Here is a 15935-nt window from a genome sequence, read left to right as displayed (position 1 = left end):
CCTGGAGGGATTTTCTTTTCTCAGAGCACTCAAGGATTCCTTACAATTTATCAAGCAGGTTCTTTTTTCTAGGGCTGTTTGACTGTTACCACTTGTGTTAAATAAATAATGAAATATTTATACTCCCCTCCTCATTCTCAAAGAACTCTCAAGAGCAACTAGCAATTAAAAGCAATAATCCATATTAAAAATATATATCAAGAAAGCTTGTTTCTTTGAAACCTGGACCTTCTTGGCAGTCGCCCAAAGAGACACACATTTCCCTTTTGCCTCAGTCTTTTACACAGGGCACTTCCTCTACCCTCTTCAGTCTTGTTACCTCAGTCACACCAAAACACTGCCTTCCCCTCAACTTCTCACCAGTCATTTCTCTTGGTTGCCTGGAGACTACTGGCTGGTTGCCATCGCTTGCCCTTATTTATACTGCGCATTCTCTAACTCCACTGAACCTTAAATCCAAACACTCTGATTTAGCCAACGTGTCAAACATATTACCCCGTTTAAACAGCCAAGGTGTTATCTTCCTGCGGAACAGGTTGCCAGTTACAAATCAGAGATCCAAGTGGATTTTCATTAGTGCTTTTATTAAATGCTCGTTTCCATAGTTACATTAAAATAACGTAATAGAAACTTTCATCCACAAATATGAGAGCTGAAGAGACACAACCTCGCCTTCCTAGTCCTTCAAAATAGAAGGGAGCCTTATATCATGTTTGACTTCCAAATAACTCCGGTCTTTGACCTTCGTTGTTTCTGTAAGCAATTAAATCTTGTGCTGCCAATAAATAAGGCAGTTTTAGTGGAGTGAGCTAGCCATATACTATTAGAAACTAGCTTGAGGCCTCCTGCTAATTTCAAATATATTTCTTTCTGAAATATTCCACTTCTGAAGAAACTTCCAGTTCTTTGGTTTGTTAGACTGGCAGCACTTGAATGAGGAACTTTTATTACTAGCTAAAACAATAAATTTCAGATTTTTCAACCTAAGCTCCAGTTGGCACCAAGTTAAGTGTGAATATAGTGTTTTAACACAGATGAGCTTCATTAACTTAAGCTTAAGCATTGGAGCTTTTTAGTGCCATAAAATGTATTACCATAGCAGAGGCAGACTAGAACAATCTGTGGTGCTATATATAATATGTTGAGTCATAAGCATTATTTACTGGGGTTTGCTGTTCAGGATAGAAAGAAATCCCACTGGCATTGTTAAGTAATATGATCTGCAAAAGACAGCACTTAATGGCCAAAAATTCATTCTTTGTTCAATGGCATATATACTTAAGTGTTTGTAACAGCTGCAGAAATTAAGGTTACTGAAGTACAAAATGGCTTCCTTAGTGTTATTGCACTTCACTCTGCTCTTCATCACCATAGCACAGACAAGAACCCACCTCTCCATCTTCTTACCTAATGAGTATTTTCCAGAGAAGGGAATAGGGGGCCATTAGTTTGTTTCAGTTTATCAGTCTGTGAAAAATACATAAAATTTTCAAATGAAAAAATATATTACATCAAATCAACAGCTACTTGGTTCAGATTAATGACTATTTGCAGTTATGTGCCCAATTTTTTCATAAACTGTAAAAATGAAACTTGGCACAACAGGAAATCATAAAGGAAATCTAAAACAGATTGGGCCCATCACATCAAATTTGGCAATGCCCTGCCAAATAGAGAGACAATATCTTCAGTGGCATCCAAATTGGAGTAGCATGGATCAGTCATGCCCAAATTAGGGCACAGTCATACCAAAGTCACATTTCAGTATACCACCTTGACTGAAAACATTGGCCACCTTTGTGCCAAGTTTGACAATGATTATCTTGAGAGGCATCCAAACTTACACAGAACAGATAGATGGACAAGTCACTTTCCAAAAATATATAGTAGCTTAATTAATCAGAAAGATGTCTATAGAACAATTTAAAGGGGCAGTATTGGAATGGCTTTTTGTCAGCCCAAAGGCCACAATAAAGGATAGTGTCATGGACTGGTTGGACACAGAGGAATGAAGGGAGGAACCAGCTGGGGAATCAACCAAGGGAAGAAGGCTTAGAGTCTGGGGAGTGGTGGTGGGACAATAATTGGTCAACAAGGAGACGACTGGGAAGAGGTGGTGTTGGAAGCTGAAGGTATAACTGGGCTTAGTGAGCTGGGAGAGTCTGTGGCAGAGAGAGGTCCAGAATCAGAGGCAGAAGCTGAAGCAGGCGAATGGGAGGGAGGCCAAGAGGCAGAGAGGAGTCAGGCTGGTGAAGAGTCAATGGTGTCTCCCCCTCCTCCTGTGACAAGCTCCACTCCCCACTGGTTTCCCAGAACCAGAAGAGGCATGAAACAGGAGAAGCAAAGACAGGCATGCAGGCGCAGTCTCCTAATTGCTTGGGGGGGAATTATGGAGAGGAGACATAAGATGGCTGTGGGGAGGTGGGGTCCTTTAGTCTTGACAACTGATCCATGGGGAAGACCTATTGGGGATGAGTACCTGTGCTCATTAGGCCTGACACTCTGCCAGGTCTGTGCAGATTCTGTTCTTGCTCATAAGGAGTTAACTCTAATGTGCAGGGTGTGATTTACTGCTGGTTCGCTCCTATCAGACAGCCACCCCTCCAACTGCTGCATGCCAAAAGTAGGCATACTGGCACATCACGTATACACAGACCACACACACTGATGCACTCAGCAGATCACACTCAGGCAGTCAGACAAAACCGGCTGTGTGTGTATGTGTCTTGTTTCTAGCATTTCTGTTCCCCTCAGTGGTACTGGGGAATAAGGCATTTCTCTGACCTGAGTGCTGTAATGGGGAGTAAAAAAAAAGGGATTTAAAGGTCTTGCAAGATGATCTTAGGACTCAGGAGCTAAGACAGCGTAGGTCAAATCAGACTACATAGCCTTCAGTTGGCTCTAGCTCCCTGAAAAGACAACATCTCAGGTAGCTGCCTTAGCAGGGTCCTTTGGAGCTGTCCAAGGTCTTTTATACTCCCTATTTGACTGGGACTCTTGACTGAATGCTTTCTGCTTCCTCCATGAGCCCACAGAACAGTTGGGTTTAAGTACAAGAGCATGGGCAACACGTAATTATCTACATCACATGATCCAACAGATATTAACTGGGGAGAAAACACTTGCACAACCAAACTTTACAACATTAAGAAAAAAAAAACCCCGCCAAATCTGATACTGGGAACTGAAGTCATATTGCCAAGAGTAGCAGCTGTTCTAAATTTCTTTTTTGGAGTGACTTCGGACGTTTGCAAGACTGTCAAAAACAAACTGTAGCATTCTGACCTAAGCTCACCACATCTCACCTCTTTTTTTTAACATCCTAAGCGTCAGAACCTTAAAAACTGTTGCAGGTTTTCACTTCACAATCACAGCAGGAAGTCGCGTTACTGGTTTATTTCCGCCGACTCTACAGCTTGTGAATGAGCAGAACCCCAGGGTCACTAGAAAACGGTGACATTTGCCACCTCTAGAACACCTGAGAACCACAGAGTGGGACCAATAGATGAGCAGTTACAAGTTCAGCATTCAATCATGATTATTGGTTGTGGAAAGCTCCCCTCAGGTAGGCATGCCTAGCGCCATCTTTATTTTCAGGTGCCAGGACCTTCCTCTTTGGCCCCAATTCAAGCAAGCAACTTTAAGATGGTAAAGTTCCTTGTTTATCTTGATGGTAATATAGATGGGATTCCTGATCATCCTCAGACAAGGGAGCATACAAGGGACAGATGCAGCATAATGAAACAGAGGGATACAGTTATACATAGTGGGGACAATAATTTAGCAAGAATACGGTACTATCATTCTCACAGCTGAAAGGAGGTTCCTGCAATAGTAGGTCTGAGTACATGTATAAAGCTGGTGCTGAACACAGGTTTGCTTTTATTGGTCTCTACAATCAATATTTTGGATCTGTATACTGTGAATATTGAGGAATACTCAAAACCACTTCAATATGAAGCAGTTACTTTTTAAGACACACCACCATCCTCAGGAAGGGTAAAAGTGGTGAACATTTCCCTTGCACGATTTAAGGATAACTATAATAACAAATTGTGATCTTAGAACCATGGAATTAGTATCTATTGTGGGGGTGGCTCTGAATTAAATATGCAAAGACACATGTGTTACATTTATGTCACTGTCCTAACTATGAAGCTGGTTTAGAAACTGCACTTAAGAACACAGTTGATGTACGTATGGGACAGGAACTTAAAAATGCTATTTTGTTTACCAACAGCAAGTGGAAATAAACTACTAAAGTGGTTGCTATCAACAATTATGAAAGCACTATGAAAGCCAGCAGGTAGGAATGCACCTGGGATGACCCATTCAAACCCATGAATAAAACTGAGTGCCAAAAAGCTTCAGTCTGAAATATAGGAAATAATATAACACCAGTGCTCAGAAGTTAGGACTTTGCCTACTATTAGAATGAAATTAATTATGGAATTGATAAGGGATGGCAATGAGATAAAAACACCCAATGAAAATAACTGTAAGGAATGGCTCTCTCTCTCTTGAGTGAATGGCACTGAAGAGAAAGTAGACTAAGTGGCAGAGTTATTATGGTGCCACTACATCATTTGAATGTCTACAGCCAAAAAGGAATGAAACTGAATACGAGCCTTTTAAGTGAAATGAGAAGCCAGAAAACTCTTAATCAATGAATTCATTATTTCCTGCTGGCCTTGGTCCAGATCTAGCTACACATAGTTGCATAATACCACATGGAATGGCAATAGCTACCGTAGGCTGCAAACCTCTAGTGGAATAATTGCAGAACAAGCTATAACACTGGGGCTAGATAAGGTACAGATGGAACAATTAAACACATACAGAAATTAATTGTGACCACAGGAGACTCAAAATGCAACTATGTGATAGTGATCCTTGTAGTCAAGTAAATCTACCCTTCTCTGCAGATACATCAGTAGTATCTTTTGTACTCTTAAATGAACTGAAAAAGGAAACAGGAGCCTAAAGCAGACTTGACAGTGTCTTCTTGTATCAGTAAACAACTGCTATCAGTAGCAAAATTGTGATGGAGATAGTTTATTTATTATTTACTGCTTTTAGGAAGAAAAGAAGACTGACTTTCACAAGCATGGTTTTCTTATAGGAGAAAATCTCAGCTTGAGCACCCTAGAAAGCAATATTGTTAAAACTCAGCATAGGTATTAAAATGGGATCATGTTACTCTGTCTTCTGTAATAAAAGCAGCTGCCTCAAGCCAGTGGGAAATATCCAGGCAAAGGACTAATGTATACTTGGATCACAATGTTCATCAAGCCCGCACTAAACTGCCAATTGTATCTGTTTACAACGATGTACAATTAGAGTTTGATCAGGGCCAATCTGAACAAATGTTGGGACTTGTATCTTCTACCATAGCCCAAGGCCCGCAGTTGAATCTCTGCCTTAGTCCTCCATATACAGAATGAGAATAAGAGTGAACTACACAGTTGTGAAGGTAAGAAGCAAGAGTGCATATGTGGTTGCAAAAGTTTGAAGTAGTACCACCATATTACTTTCAAATACATTAAATTATGGCTGTATGCTTGCTAATACCTGCTAACAACAGAGATCACAAAGAGACTGAAAAGATCAAACATGCAATGAATCCTATTTTCCACTACAGCTGCACGCACTGTACTAGTAAATGTACCATTTGCAATCACAGACCAGGAGCAGCACCAATGCAGACCCAGCCTCCCAGCAGCAGCATCCCTGCCACATACTGGGACAGTGATGAGGTTCACCAGCAGAGTCAATCTGGCATTCCCACAGGTGCACCTGCACTGCACTGCACTGCCCTTGCTACCATCCTACTCTGGCCTACAGCCGCAATGCTGCTGCTGCTGGGAGGCCAGGTACATGTCATTGTCCTCCCCTGTCAACAGCTGCTGCCACAATGTTCACAGTGCAGTACTAAGTTGTTGAGCATCAGCCGATAATGGGTTGTATCTAACTAGGTCATACTCAGAGCTGACCCACTGAAATCAATGAACTTAATAGTTTTGTGGTCGTTTAGTCGTTTAGTCGTGTGCGACTCTTCGTGACCCCATGGACCAGAGCACGCCAGGCACTCCTGTCTTCCGCTGCCTCCCGCAGTTTGGTCAGACTTAATAGTTAGCTGTGACTAACCTGAGTCCAATGATTTCACTGGGTCTACTTCTGATTACGTCTGTTCAAGTGATTTCTCGTGTGCAAAACACAGCAGTATGAAAAAATTGAGTCCCAGAAATTAAACCTAAAAGTGGGAAAGGGGGAATGGAGAATCCACAAACATGTTCATGTACAGCCTACTGTTTCTAGCCCTACTGCCCGCCCGCTTAAGTATCATCTTAGGCTTAAGTCTAAGTTGCCTACACTTAGCATGAGAATTGTGGTGCATTACTTCCCAAGAAGCCAACAATGGAAAAAATGCACTCTTAGAACCATTCATTTAATGCACATACAAGGAGCCATATATTTGTGAATCAATATGCATAAGTACGCATAGCCATTACAACTGGTAATAGATAATGGTGCATTCCTATGCACACTAATTCAAAGTAACTCCTTCTGAACTCAGTGGGATTTACTTCTGAGGAAATATGCATGAGATTGGGTTATTAGTGCAACAGGTAAAATGAACAAGCAGCAATGTCTATTAAAAATATATCTCTTGTAAAAATAAAAAAGTGCAGCTGACAATTGTAGGTTAGTCCACAAAATTAAAAACAAATACCACCTTTAGAACAATTCACTGCTGGACATTTTGCAAATGTTTGAACAACACAGAAAAACAAGTGTTTCAACAGAGCCATTCAAAAACAACAGAGTTGAAGGTATATAAAAGCTGAGTGGAGTGTTTGCAATGTCAAGTATAAACAACAAACTGTAACCTTGCTTAGGAGAAACTATATATATATTCCTCAGCACTTTGAAAAAAGCAAAACATTGCTTTCTCTCTGCATCTATTAGAAGTTTGCTCAATTTATTAACACCAGATGCAATACCACAATGCTAAAAAATAAACATGCACTAGATATACAACAAATTTATAATTTCAGAAAATCTGTTCCTTATAGTTAGCGAATACATGAGACCTTGGGTAAAATCCAGTGCTGCCATTTTACTCATGAAATCACTTTTGATCCATAGGAGGCACCTGCCAATGTAAGAAGGAGCGGGGATTTTCTTAGATTCCCTTTCCTGCTGAAATCTCCTGTATGCCCCCTCCCTCAAGAAATGTTTCAGAGGGTTGAGATGCTGTACAGAACAGCATGGAAAGTGGTAGTGGTGGGCTGCAACAAGAAGGGGGATTATCCCTGCTCCTATTGCATCAGTGGATGCTTCCATTGGATCTATGTGAGCAACACGGCACTATTCACCACTTTTCTTCACCTTTAAGTGCATTACCATGTGAAACAGGTAAAAAAGAATGAAGAATATCTGTTCAGCACCAATAAAAATTCAATAGACCTTTAACATTCCTGTATATTAAAAACATTTATCAGTATCACTAAAGTTTATCATTTTGTTCTGTTTCAAGATGCAACTGATTTCTATTTACAGCAGTTTGTTATCAATAAAACTTAATATTTAAAAATCTATATTCATAAAAGTATTGCAGAAATTTATAACCTTTGCTTTTTAAAAATGTACATACAAGGAAGTCCCGTGTAAAAGGTTCACTGAAGAACTGAACCGACAGAAGAACAATTTTATTAAACTTTGCAAAACTCCATTTGAAGGCAGCTCACATTTCAACATTCAAAAATCCTTAATTGCTGCTTGCTTATGAAAACTAAAGTTCCAGTAGTAAAGGTGAAAATGTAAACCATCATGCTATTGAGATCAGTAGAAAATGTAGTTTCTACAGGCATAGCATGTTCAGTAATGATTCTGTAGAAAACAGTTAGAATGTAGTGATATAACAGGCGACTCAATAGTGGTCTTGAACAGACCTACAGTTATTGTAGCTATTTTAGCAGCCAACAGTTGCTTTTTCCAGTTCAGCTTTCCCCAATCCTAAACAGGACAACCAAATTTAATACATTCTTAGACTTGTTAAAATTTGGATTTGGTTTGGCATCCAAAGACTCATAAAACATTGACCTTTTGCAGTCTAAGAACCTGTAAATCCACCAACTTTACATACTGTGCTTAAATCTCAGTTCTGAAATAATTAGGTACCCAAAATAAGAAAAATAGAAAAAAGTAGAAATGAACATAAAAAAAATATTGCACAGCCACATTACCTAGAAAGTAAAGTTGATGTTAAAAAAGCTCCTCACATGGACGATATAAATTACCTTCCATATAAAAAAGTATAAATAATTCTTAAAATGCAGCAGCAGCTACAGTTTAATATCACACATTATTTGATTCATCTATTAATGAGGTAATAGCCAAGTCTGTGACAATGTGTTTATTCCTACTGGAAATATTTTAGGGCAGCAACAAGAAAAAACTTTTCTAAAAATATGTCCGAGTCCAGAACAGCAATGTGTGCAGCTCTTCCAATGAGGGAATCGGCTGTGTTTGGCAATGCACAATGCACATTATAACGAACCAAATTGCATTCCTTGTTTTGAAGAACAGGCAGAAGCAGATTCTGGATCATTTCAGCATATATTGGTCCTGCATATTTAAAAATAAAAAGTTTGCATTATTGATTTATTCTGCTGAAACCTTCATATTCCTGCTTTCTATCAAACAACCCTCAGAATGTCTAATAGCAGTAATTTAAAAACTTCAGCTTAAAACAATCCATGAACACAAAACCTGAGCCATCCAGAGCAAACCCTCCTCCCAGCAAATCGACAGGTGTTATTTGTTTTAGTATTTCAAAATTGTAAACCACCTTGTCTGCCTTGTCAAACCCAGTATATGCATGCAACAAATGAACAAAAAACCCCAGTGAGTTTAGCCCAAAGGCCTGCTTAAAAAGCCAAGTTTTGGCCGTCTTACACAATTGTAACAGATGGGCCAACTGGCCCTTTAGGGAGGGCATTTCACAGAGCAGCCTTTATTCCAATCCTCCAGATGTTTTTGGACTTCCCATCACCCCTAGATACTGGTCAAGCTGGCTGATGATGATGGGACTTGCAGTCCAAAATATCTGGCGGGGACCAGCTGGGAAAGGATGCCACAGTTGAAAAAACGCCATGTGCCTACACCTGACATACTTTGGTATTATCTGTTATATTTCTACACCACCTTTATCTTCCAAAGATCTCAAGGTGGTGTACATGGTTCTCCTTCTCCCCATTTCATCCTCACAACAACCCTGTGAGGTTAGACTAAGAGATGGTGACTGGGCCGAGGTCACCCAGTGAATTTCATGGCTGAATGAGGATTCAAACCCTGGTCTCCCAGGTCCTAGTCCAACACTTTAACCATTATGCCACAATGGCTTATATAATGGAAGGACAAGCAGCAGGGCTTTTAAACTGAACAAACCACACAAACTGATTCATGTAGGAGTATTCTCTTCAATGTTGTCTAAGGAATAAACGCCAAATTGCTTCACACATGTCTATGTATTGGCTGTTACCTGTCTGTTTATCCTTCAAAGCTGTTTTACACATCTCAATGCGAGCAGAATGATAAGGGACATAACGATCTTGTAGAGACCCTACTAATACTATGTTTTTGAAATACTGCAGACCTGGGGGAAGACAAAAGAAAAGAAAAGGTTAATACAAAGCAATATACAGTATAACTACCACATAGGTTTCATTCCAAAACGTATGTAAAGTAGCACTGAGCTTCCTGGGGGGCACAACATAAAACAGGTGTTGTATGTAAATGAACTTCCTTCTACTTGAGATTCCAAGCTTTCTATCAGTGCCATAAATTACTGCATTAAAGGACTGGTATCACACCTCATTATTAGAAGACATAGGCAAACTTTAGAACACCTGCTATTACTGAAAATCAGTGACTGCATAGGTACAAGAAAAAAGCATCTTTATGGTCATGACTATCCAAGTTATCACACTAATGTATAAATCAAAGCACATTACTAATTAAAAGCAAGAAAATATTCTTAAAGATTTCGATACTGCTTACCTGCCTTTTTACTAAGTTTGTACAAGAAGGTTTGCCGGGGGTCAGAATGATCTCGACAGGTCAACTGCAATAAAGACCCTGACTTTTTCCACTTCTGCATAAACCAGAGACCTGTATATTTATATACAGTACATGTGAGTATATACAGCAGAATCATAACAATATTTACTCAAATACTTAATGTGATATGTTACTGGTAACCTAGTCCCCAATTTATGTTCATTCCATACATCATCACAAGGATGTTCTATGCATTTCACAATTCACATCCTTTTAATGTGTTATCAGTGTACACAGCAGTCCACTGGAAGAATTAGCTGAAAGGTGCTATAGGAATTTCATAAACAGAAACATACATACATACAAAAATTCCTGCATTGGACCTGCAGGATTATTATTATTTTTGATTAATATTTTATTTTTTGATTAATATTTTATTTGGACCTGCAGGATTATTTTGGTTCCCTCATATATCTCAAAATATTCAGTTTGTTGACCTTAGGGTTGTTTATTGTTCAACACTTCTAAAAATATTTTAGAATATAAAGTGAATATATCTATTTCTAATAGAATATATCTATTAGAATATATCAGAGAATTTACTATACAGGTTTTAAATGAAAAATGCAAATATTCACACTTCTGATCATTTGGAGAAAGTAGAGTATTATTTAAAAAAATAAAAACAAGATTGGCACAACCCTTCTCATATTCATGAGACCTGTTTTAAGAAAAGAAAGCAAGGAGCATTATATCTACCCTTTCCATCATTTTACAAAAGGGAAGGCCATCTATCATTGTTTAATCCTGGCTGCTCTATCTAGATACAGATTCTCTACCCATATATGCTGAACAGTCTTGCTTATGTAGAGTTGGCGTTTCAGTTACAGAAAGGAAATTTTGATTGGCATGTCAGAACACTAATCTATTAACATTTCATTTTTGGACTGAAATAGTTCTTTGGAAGAATTTCATTTAAGAACTTTAATTTCTGAAATTAACATTGCCTGCATATCTAGAAAGATTCTTGGTCTTATACCCTGTAGATCACTAATGAACACCAACCGCTAAATTTGTACCAAGAGCTTAAATTTAAATCTTCCTTGAAAATTATCTTCTAAGCTCTTTTTGAAAATCCCCAACATCCAGGTGCTTGTAGAAGATGCATTTCACCCTGTCTTCCCCACTCATTTCCATGAGAGAAGGGGGGGCAGGCATAACGTATGTATTCACACAAACATCCACTGAACTTTCAACATGAAACCAATTTACTATTTTACCTGTATTAACAAGAGCACTGCTGTTGTAGAGTGTACCAAGATGTGGTCCAGACAGAGATAGGAAGGTGTAAAGTTTGATGAGGTAACATCTAAACCTAGGTCTTGTGAGCACTGAACGGATTATTAGGTTACCCAATGAATGCCCAATAAAACTGTAAAAGACAGGAGGGGGAGAAGGAGTGTGAAATTGTTTTTCTTAAAAAAGTTTGCAAATGAAAACTGGTACATTATCTTCAGCTTTCCAAAACAATGACCTATAAATAGCAACAAATAATACACATTTCCTGCAGATGCCTCTAAATTGGTGGTAAGGAGAATCCAGCCCATCTCCCCACTGGGTTCTCAAGGCCATTTTGGCTAAGCCATGGCACCTGCCAATCACCTGACATCATGTGAAGGCCGGTAAAATTATAGATGAAAACAGCATTGAAATTTGGCTGCATTCCTTTGTAGCTGCAATACAGAGGAATCTTAAGATGAACAGTTAAGATAGGTCGCCATGAACATGGCTTTTTAAAGATAAACTTTATTGTATCTTATGAATACACACACACACACACACTAATAACATAAGATAGCAAAAATAAATACATATAATAAATACTTGCATTATAATTGCTATATTTAATATTTTACCGCCTAGAGAAACTATTATATTCATCCACATTTATGCTATACTAATTTGTCATAAATTCAGTAAGAGGATTCAATTTACCCTGAATTTATCTTCCTTCTCTCAATCTGATCAATTCCATTATCTTGTACATTGTGGCTACCTTCCCAGTTTTTGTGAACCATTCCTTCACTGCTGGTGGTGTCACCTATTTTTCAATTTTTTGTGCAACCACCATTCAAGCAGGCTACTATTACTATCTTAACTCCTTGTGGTTTATTTGTGGATCTAAATACCTTAACAAAATTATTAGGGGTTCCGATGAAAAAGTGTAAAATGTTATTAATAATACTATCTTTATAACCTCTCTCCAGAAGATTTTTATTATTCAACAGGTCCACCAAATATGTTCCATATCTGCCTTTAAGCGTTCGTGTCTCCAACACTTTTCGTCACTGAAATTTTTTACTCGTTCCGTGTGGAGTCATATACCATTGATATAGCAGTTTGTAATGATTTCCTTGGATGTTAACACAAACAGACTGTGTAGGTTCCTGGGCAAAATGTTTTCCTTACTCTTGTTCAGAATTTCATCTATTATTGTTACCCATTTCCCCATAAATTTGCACCCAGATTTCAAAGTACTCAGAACCCTTTTCAGCTTTTCCTTGTCATAATTTCTCCCCTGAAAACTTGAGAGTTAATACAGTGAGGGTAGGAAATAATGCAATTTGCCTCTTTTGATCTAAGAAGTAAATAACTTGCCTGTATAGCATTGCTGCTTTCAGAGCCCCCCACAGTATTCTATTCATTTGCTATCATTCCTCTACCTGCCTGTGGCAACTTCAATTGTGCACGAAGATGAGATCAGTATGCACATACATTATCAAATGCTTTGGCTGAGAAAGTACTAGGAGCACCAAAGCTGTAGGAGACTAAGTAATGACATCTTATTGTCCCCAGCATGGCATTTTGAGATATACTATTAGCAGCTATCAGAGCTAATAGCCACTTGCAGATGGGGCATAAAACAATGATTTTGACATGCACCCTCACATTGTTCAGGGTCCCAGCCATACCTTTGCTCATGATTTCCATTCCATGCCCAGACCTCAGTGTTTGGTTTATTTTCTGACACTTAATATTACATGATGATGGCTGAGCGTGTTCTCATTTAGTTATTTTTTTTTAAAAAAACCCCTATTTTGCACTTCTGCAAACCTCTTGATTCCCTCAAGCATGTTGATACCCCTCTTTTATTTCTCAGTGGCCCCATTTTGGCTCCATTTCTGTTAGGACTCACCACTGGAATCTGCTATTAAATACGACTGAGAGACCTACTGTATTTTCAATGAATTTATCTGAATTAACCATAATACGTGAATCAAGTGTGAGGAGATATAGCTTAGTAGTTTCTTCAAAATGTGTGCTTTACTCAAAATCCAAGATCATGGCTTCAAGTTGCAGTTGGCTTTTCCGGAAAAACTACTCAAACACAAAATGGATCAATTACCTGATTTTTGAAATTGTTAGGCTGTAAATTTGAATGTATTGTATTATTTCATCCAGAAGGCGATCCGTCATTGAATCAAAATCAGCAAATGTATCATTCTGTTGGGGAAAAGTTCAGTATTCTAAATGAAGTCATTTCACGATAAAACAAATTCTTAGTCAGTTGCTCTGACAACATAGATAAGAACTATCAAAGATAATAAAGAGTAATCCCATGAAAGAAATATTTTTCTTGGGGGGGAGCTACTTTTTGTACAGAGGATAGTTTTCTCCCAGAGGATAGTTTGCTTTAAATGTCTCAAAACAACCACGTTTCATATACAAAGGTAAAACTATACTATGCTATTTCCTTCAGAGGCTCTGTTTTCAAGACTAAGCCAAAATATCTTAGAAGTATGACTATGTGCAACAGCAAAGTAAACTTTATAAAATAAAATTCCAAATTCTACAGCAGGCTTCTTCAACCTCGGCCCTCCAGATGTTTTTGCCTACAACTCCCATGATCCCTAGCTAGCAGGACCAGTGGTCAGGGATGATGGGAACTGTAGTCTCAAAACATCTGGAGGGTCGAGGTTGAGGAAGCCTGCTCTACAGCTTTTAACAGCAAAACCACTCAAGCACAATGAAATTTTCACTTATTAGCATACAATGAGAGAACTCTAGCAGAACATCACGGAATGTTCTGTGAAGAGTAAAAACAGAGTTATTTCTATGGTACAGTCTTATGCATGCCTACTCATAAGTCCCACTGAGTTCATTGAGATGGACTCACAAAGGTATAGGATTGCAGCGGCAGCTGCAAGGTTAACTTTGCAACCTAAGAAGAGATTAGTAATTAGAGATGAATCAGTCTATATGAACTAACCATAGGGTGTTGCATTAGAAATAATAACAATAAATCTTTTCAGCACTTGCAAATACCTGATTTCTCTCAGACATCAGAAAATCTATACGGCTTCCAGGAAGGCCAAGTTCAATGTAAGTCTTTACTAGTCTTAAGTCTGCACTATTACCTAAAATAAAGAAGTGAAGATCAGGTGTTTGAAATGCCTACTTTCAAAAAACGTAAGTTAAAATACTTATGCATAACATTGTACAAGTGTCAATTGTATTCTTTTGGTCTGAGACTTCACTAAAATCAAAGGTCTGCTAACTCCCAATATAAACATTGTTTTTGCTTCCAAATATAGAATATAGTGGGAAGTAGGTTTCATGGCTTATATTAGGATAATGGCTCAACAGATTAATTTCAATCTTGGCAGTGTGAGGATGGTCCGTGCCAAATTTGGGTTAAAAGGGATAAGAAATGGCTTGTTTTGAATGAGTTAAAAGTGGAAAGATTCCACCATGTTAACAAGTTCTGTACATTTTTCTTCCATTGACTTTACTGGGTTGTTTTTCCAGAAAGATTCTGCCATTTGTACTGAATGTTTCAGGAAATCTGCTGCTTGTTTTAGGTTAACGGGAATGCCTAGTACAGTGGTACCTTGGTTTACGAACTTAATCCGTTCCGGAAGTCCCTTCTTAAACCAAAGCGTTCTTAAACCAAGGCGTGTTTTCCCATAGCAGCGGGGGGACTCAATTTACACTTAACAGGAAGCGGAACATGTTCTGCTTCCAAGGCAAAGTTCACAAACCAATACACCTACTTCTGGGTTTGCAGCGTTCTTAATCCAAGTTGTTCATAAACTAAGCTGCTCTTAAACCAAGGTACCACTGTTTGTGCTTTTACCCTTGAGTTGTGCAATATACTTTTAGTTTTTATACAAAAAAAGGTCAACAGTTTCTGACCAGTCTTAGCCCCTGGGAGTTTAAAACCTTGTTGTTACTAGACAAGATCCTCACAGACCAGAGTTTACATTTCAAATACGTCAAGAGGTTAGAAGTTAGGTGTAAAAAGAGATGGAAAGAAGGAATGACAGGAGATACCGTAAGTCAAAATTGTTTGAAAAGCATTGTTGGGGCATGGTGATATCTTTAAAGTGCACAGCAGCTGGATTTCTGATGGGCAGCTTTTGAAGGCACAGGACAGCTTTCAAGAAAAAGGAGGGACATTTAGGAGCAACTGTGAGACTGTGCTTTATTTGATAAATTTCCTCTCCCCCCCCCATTGTAACTTTTAAAGGTTAAGCTTGCCAAATGACATTAAAACCCTCACCTTTAACAAGCATACCATGTGCAGAAATCAGATGGTGTGATTGTGGGGTCTGAGAAACAAGATGACCCCTGCTTATGTTACTCAACTAACCATTTGTTACAGGTAGAGAAGAAGAAGCAGCCAGTAAAAGTTGACAACTCCATTAGTCACCAGAGCCTAGTCCTAAACTTATTCCATTTAAAATATTCAGTCACTTAATAGGCATATTAAATTGCATGTGAAATCATTCTTGTGTGATTTCTTATTAATAAGTGCATTTCTTTCTCCCCCCCCCATTGCATTTCTCATTTTCAATTACGCCTGATCA

At 38.5% G+C, this 15935-nt stretch overlaps 1 protein-coding gene across 2 annotated transcripts in view; it reads right to left on the bottom strand.

Annotated features, from left to right (window-relative positions):
• Window positions 1-6429: 6429 nt before the first annotated feature.
• Window positions 6430-15935, bottom strand: part of FAM135A (family with sequence similarity 135 member A) — a 51871-nt gene continuing 42365 nt past the window's right edge. For both annotated transcript variants that reach the window (XM_035109672.2, XM_035109670.2), the window contains exons 17-22: window positions 14392-14483; window positions 13472-13569; window positions 11346-11497; window positions 10066-10176; window positions 9548-9661; window positions 6430-8631 (exon numbers count right to left, since the gene is read on the bottom strand). In XM_035109672.2, coding sequence (XP_034965563.1) covers window positions 8426-8631; window positions 9548-9661; window positions 10066-10176; window positions 11346-11497; window positions 13472-13569; window positions 14392-14483 — 773 coding nt within the window. In that variant the 3' untranslated portion in view covers window positions 6430-8425. The remainder of the gene's footprint in view (window positions 8632-9547; window positions 9662-10065; window positions 10177-11345; window positions 11498-13471; window positions 13570-14391; window positions 14484-15935) is intronic.

Source organism: Zootoca vivipara, chromosome 3, assembly GCF_963506605.1.
Source record: "Zootoca vivipara chromosome 3, rZooViv1.1, whole genome shotgun sequence".
Lineage (NCBI taxonomy): Eukaryota > Metazoa > Chordata > Lepidosauria > Squamata > Lacertidae > Zootoca > Zootoca vivipara.
Note: the sequence above shows the minus strand (reverse complement) of the source record. Positions and strands in the feature narration are given on the sequence as shown.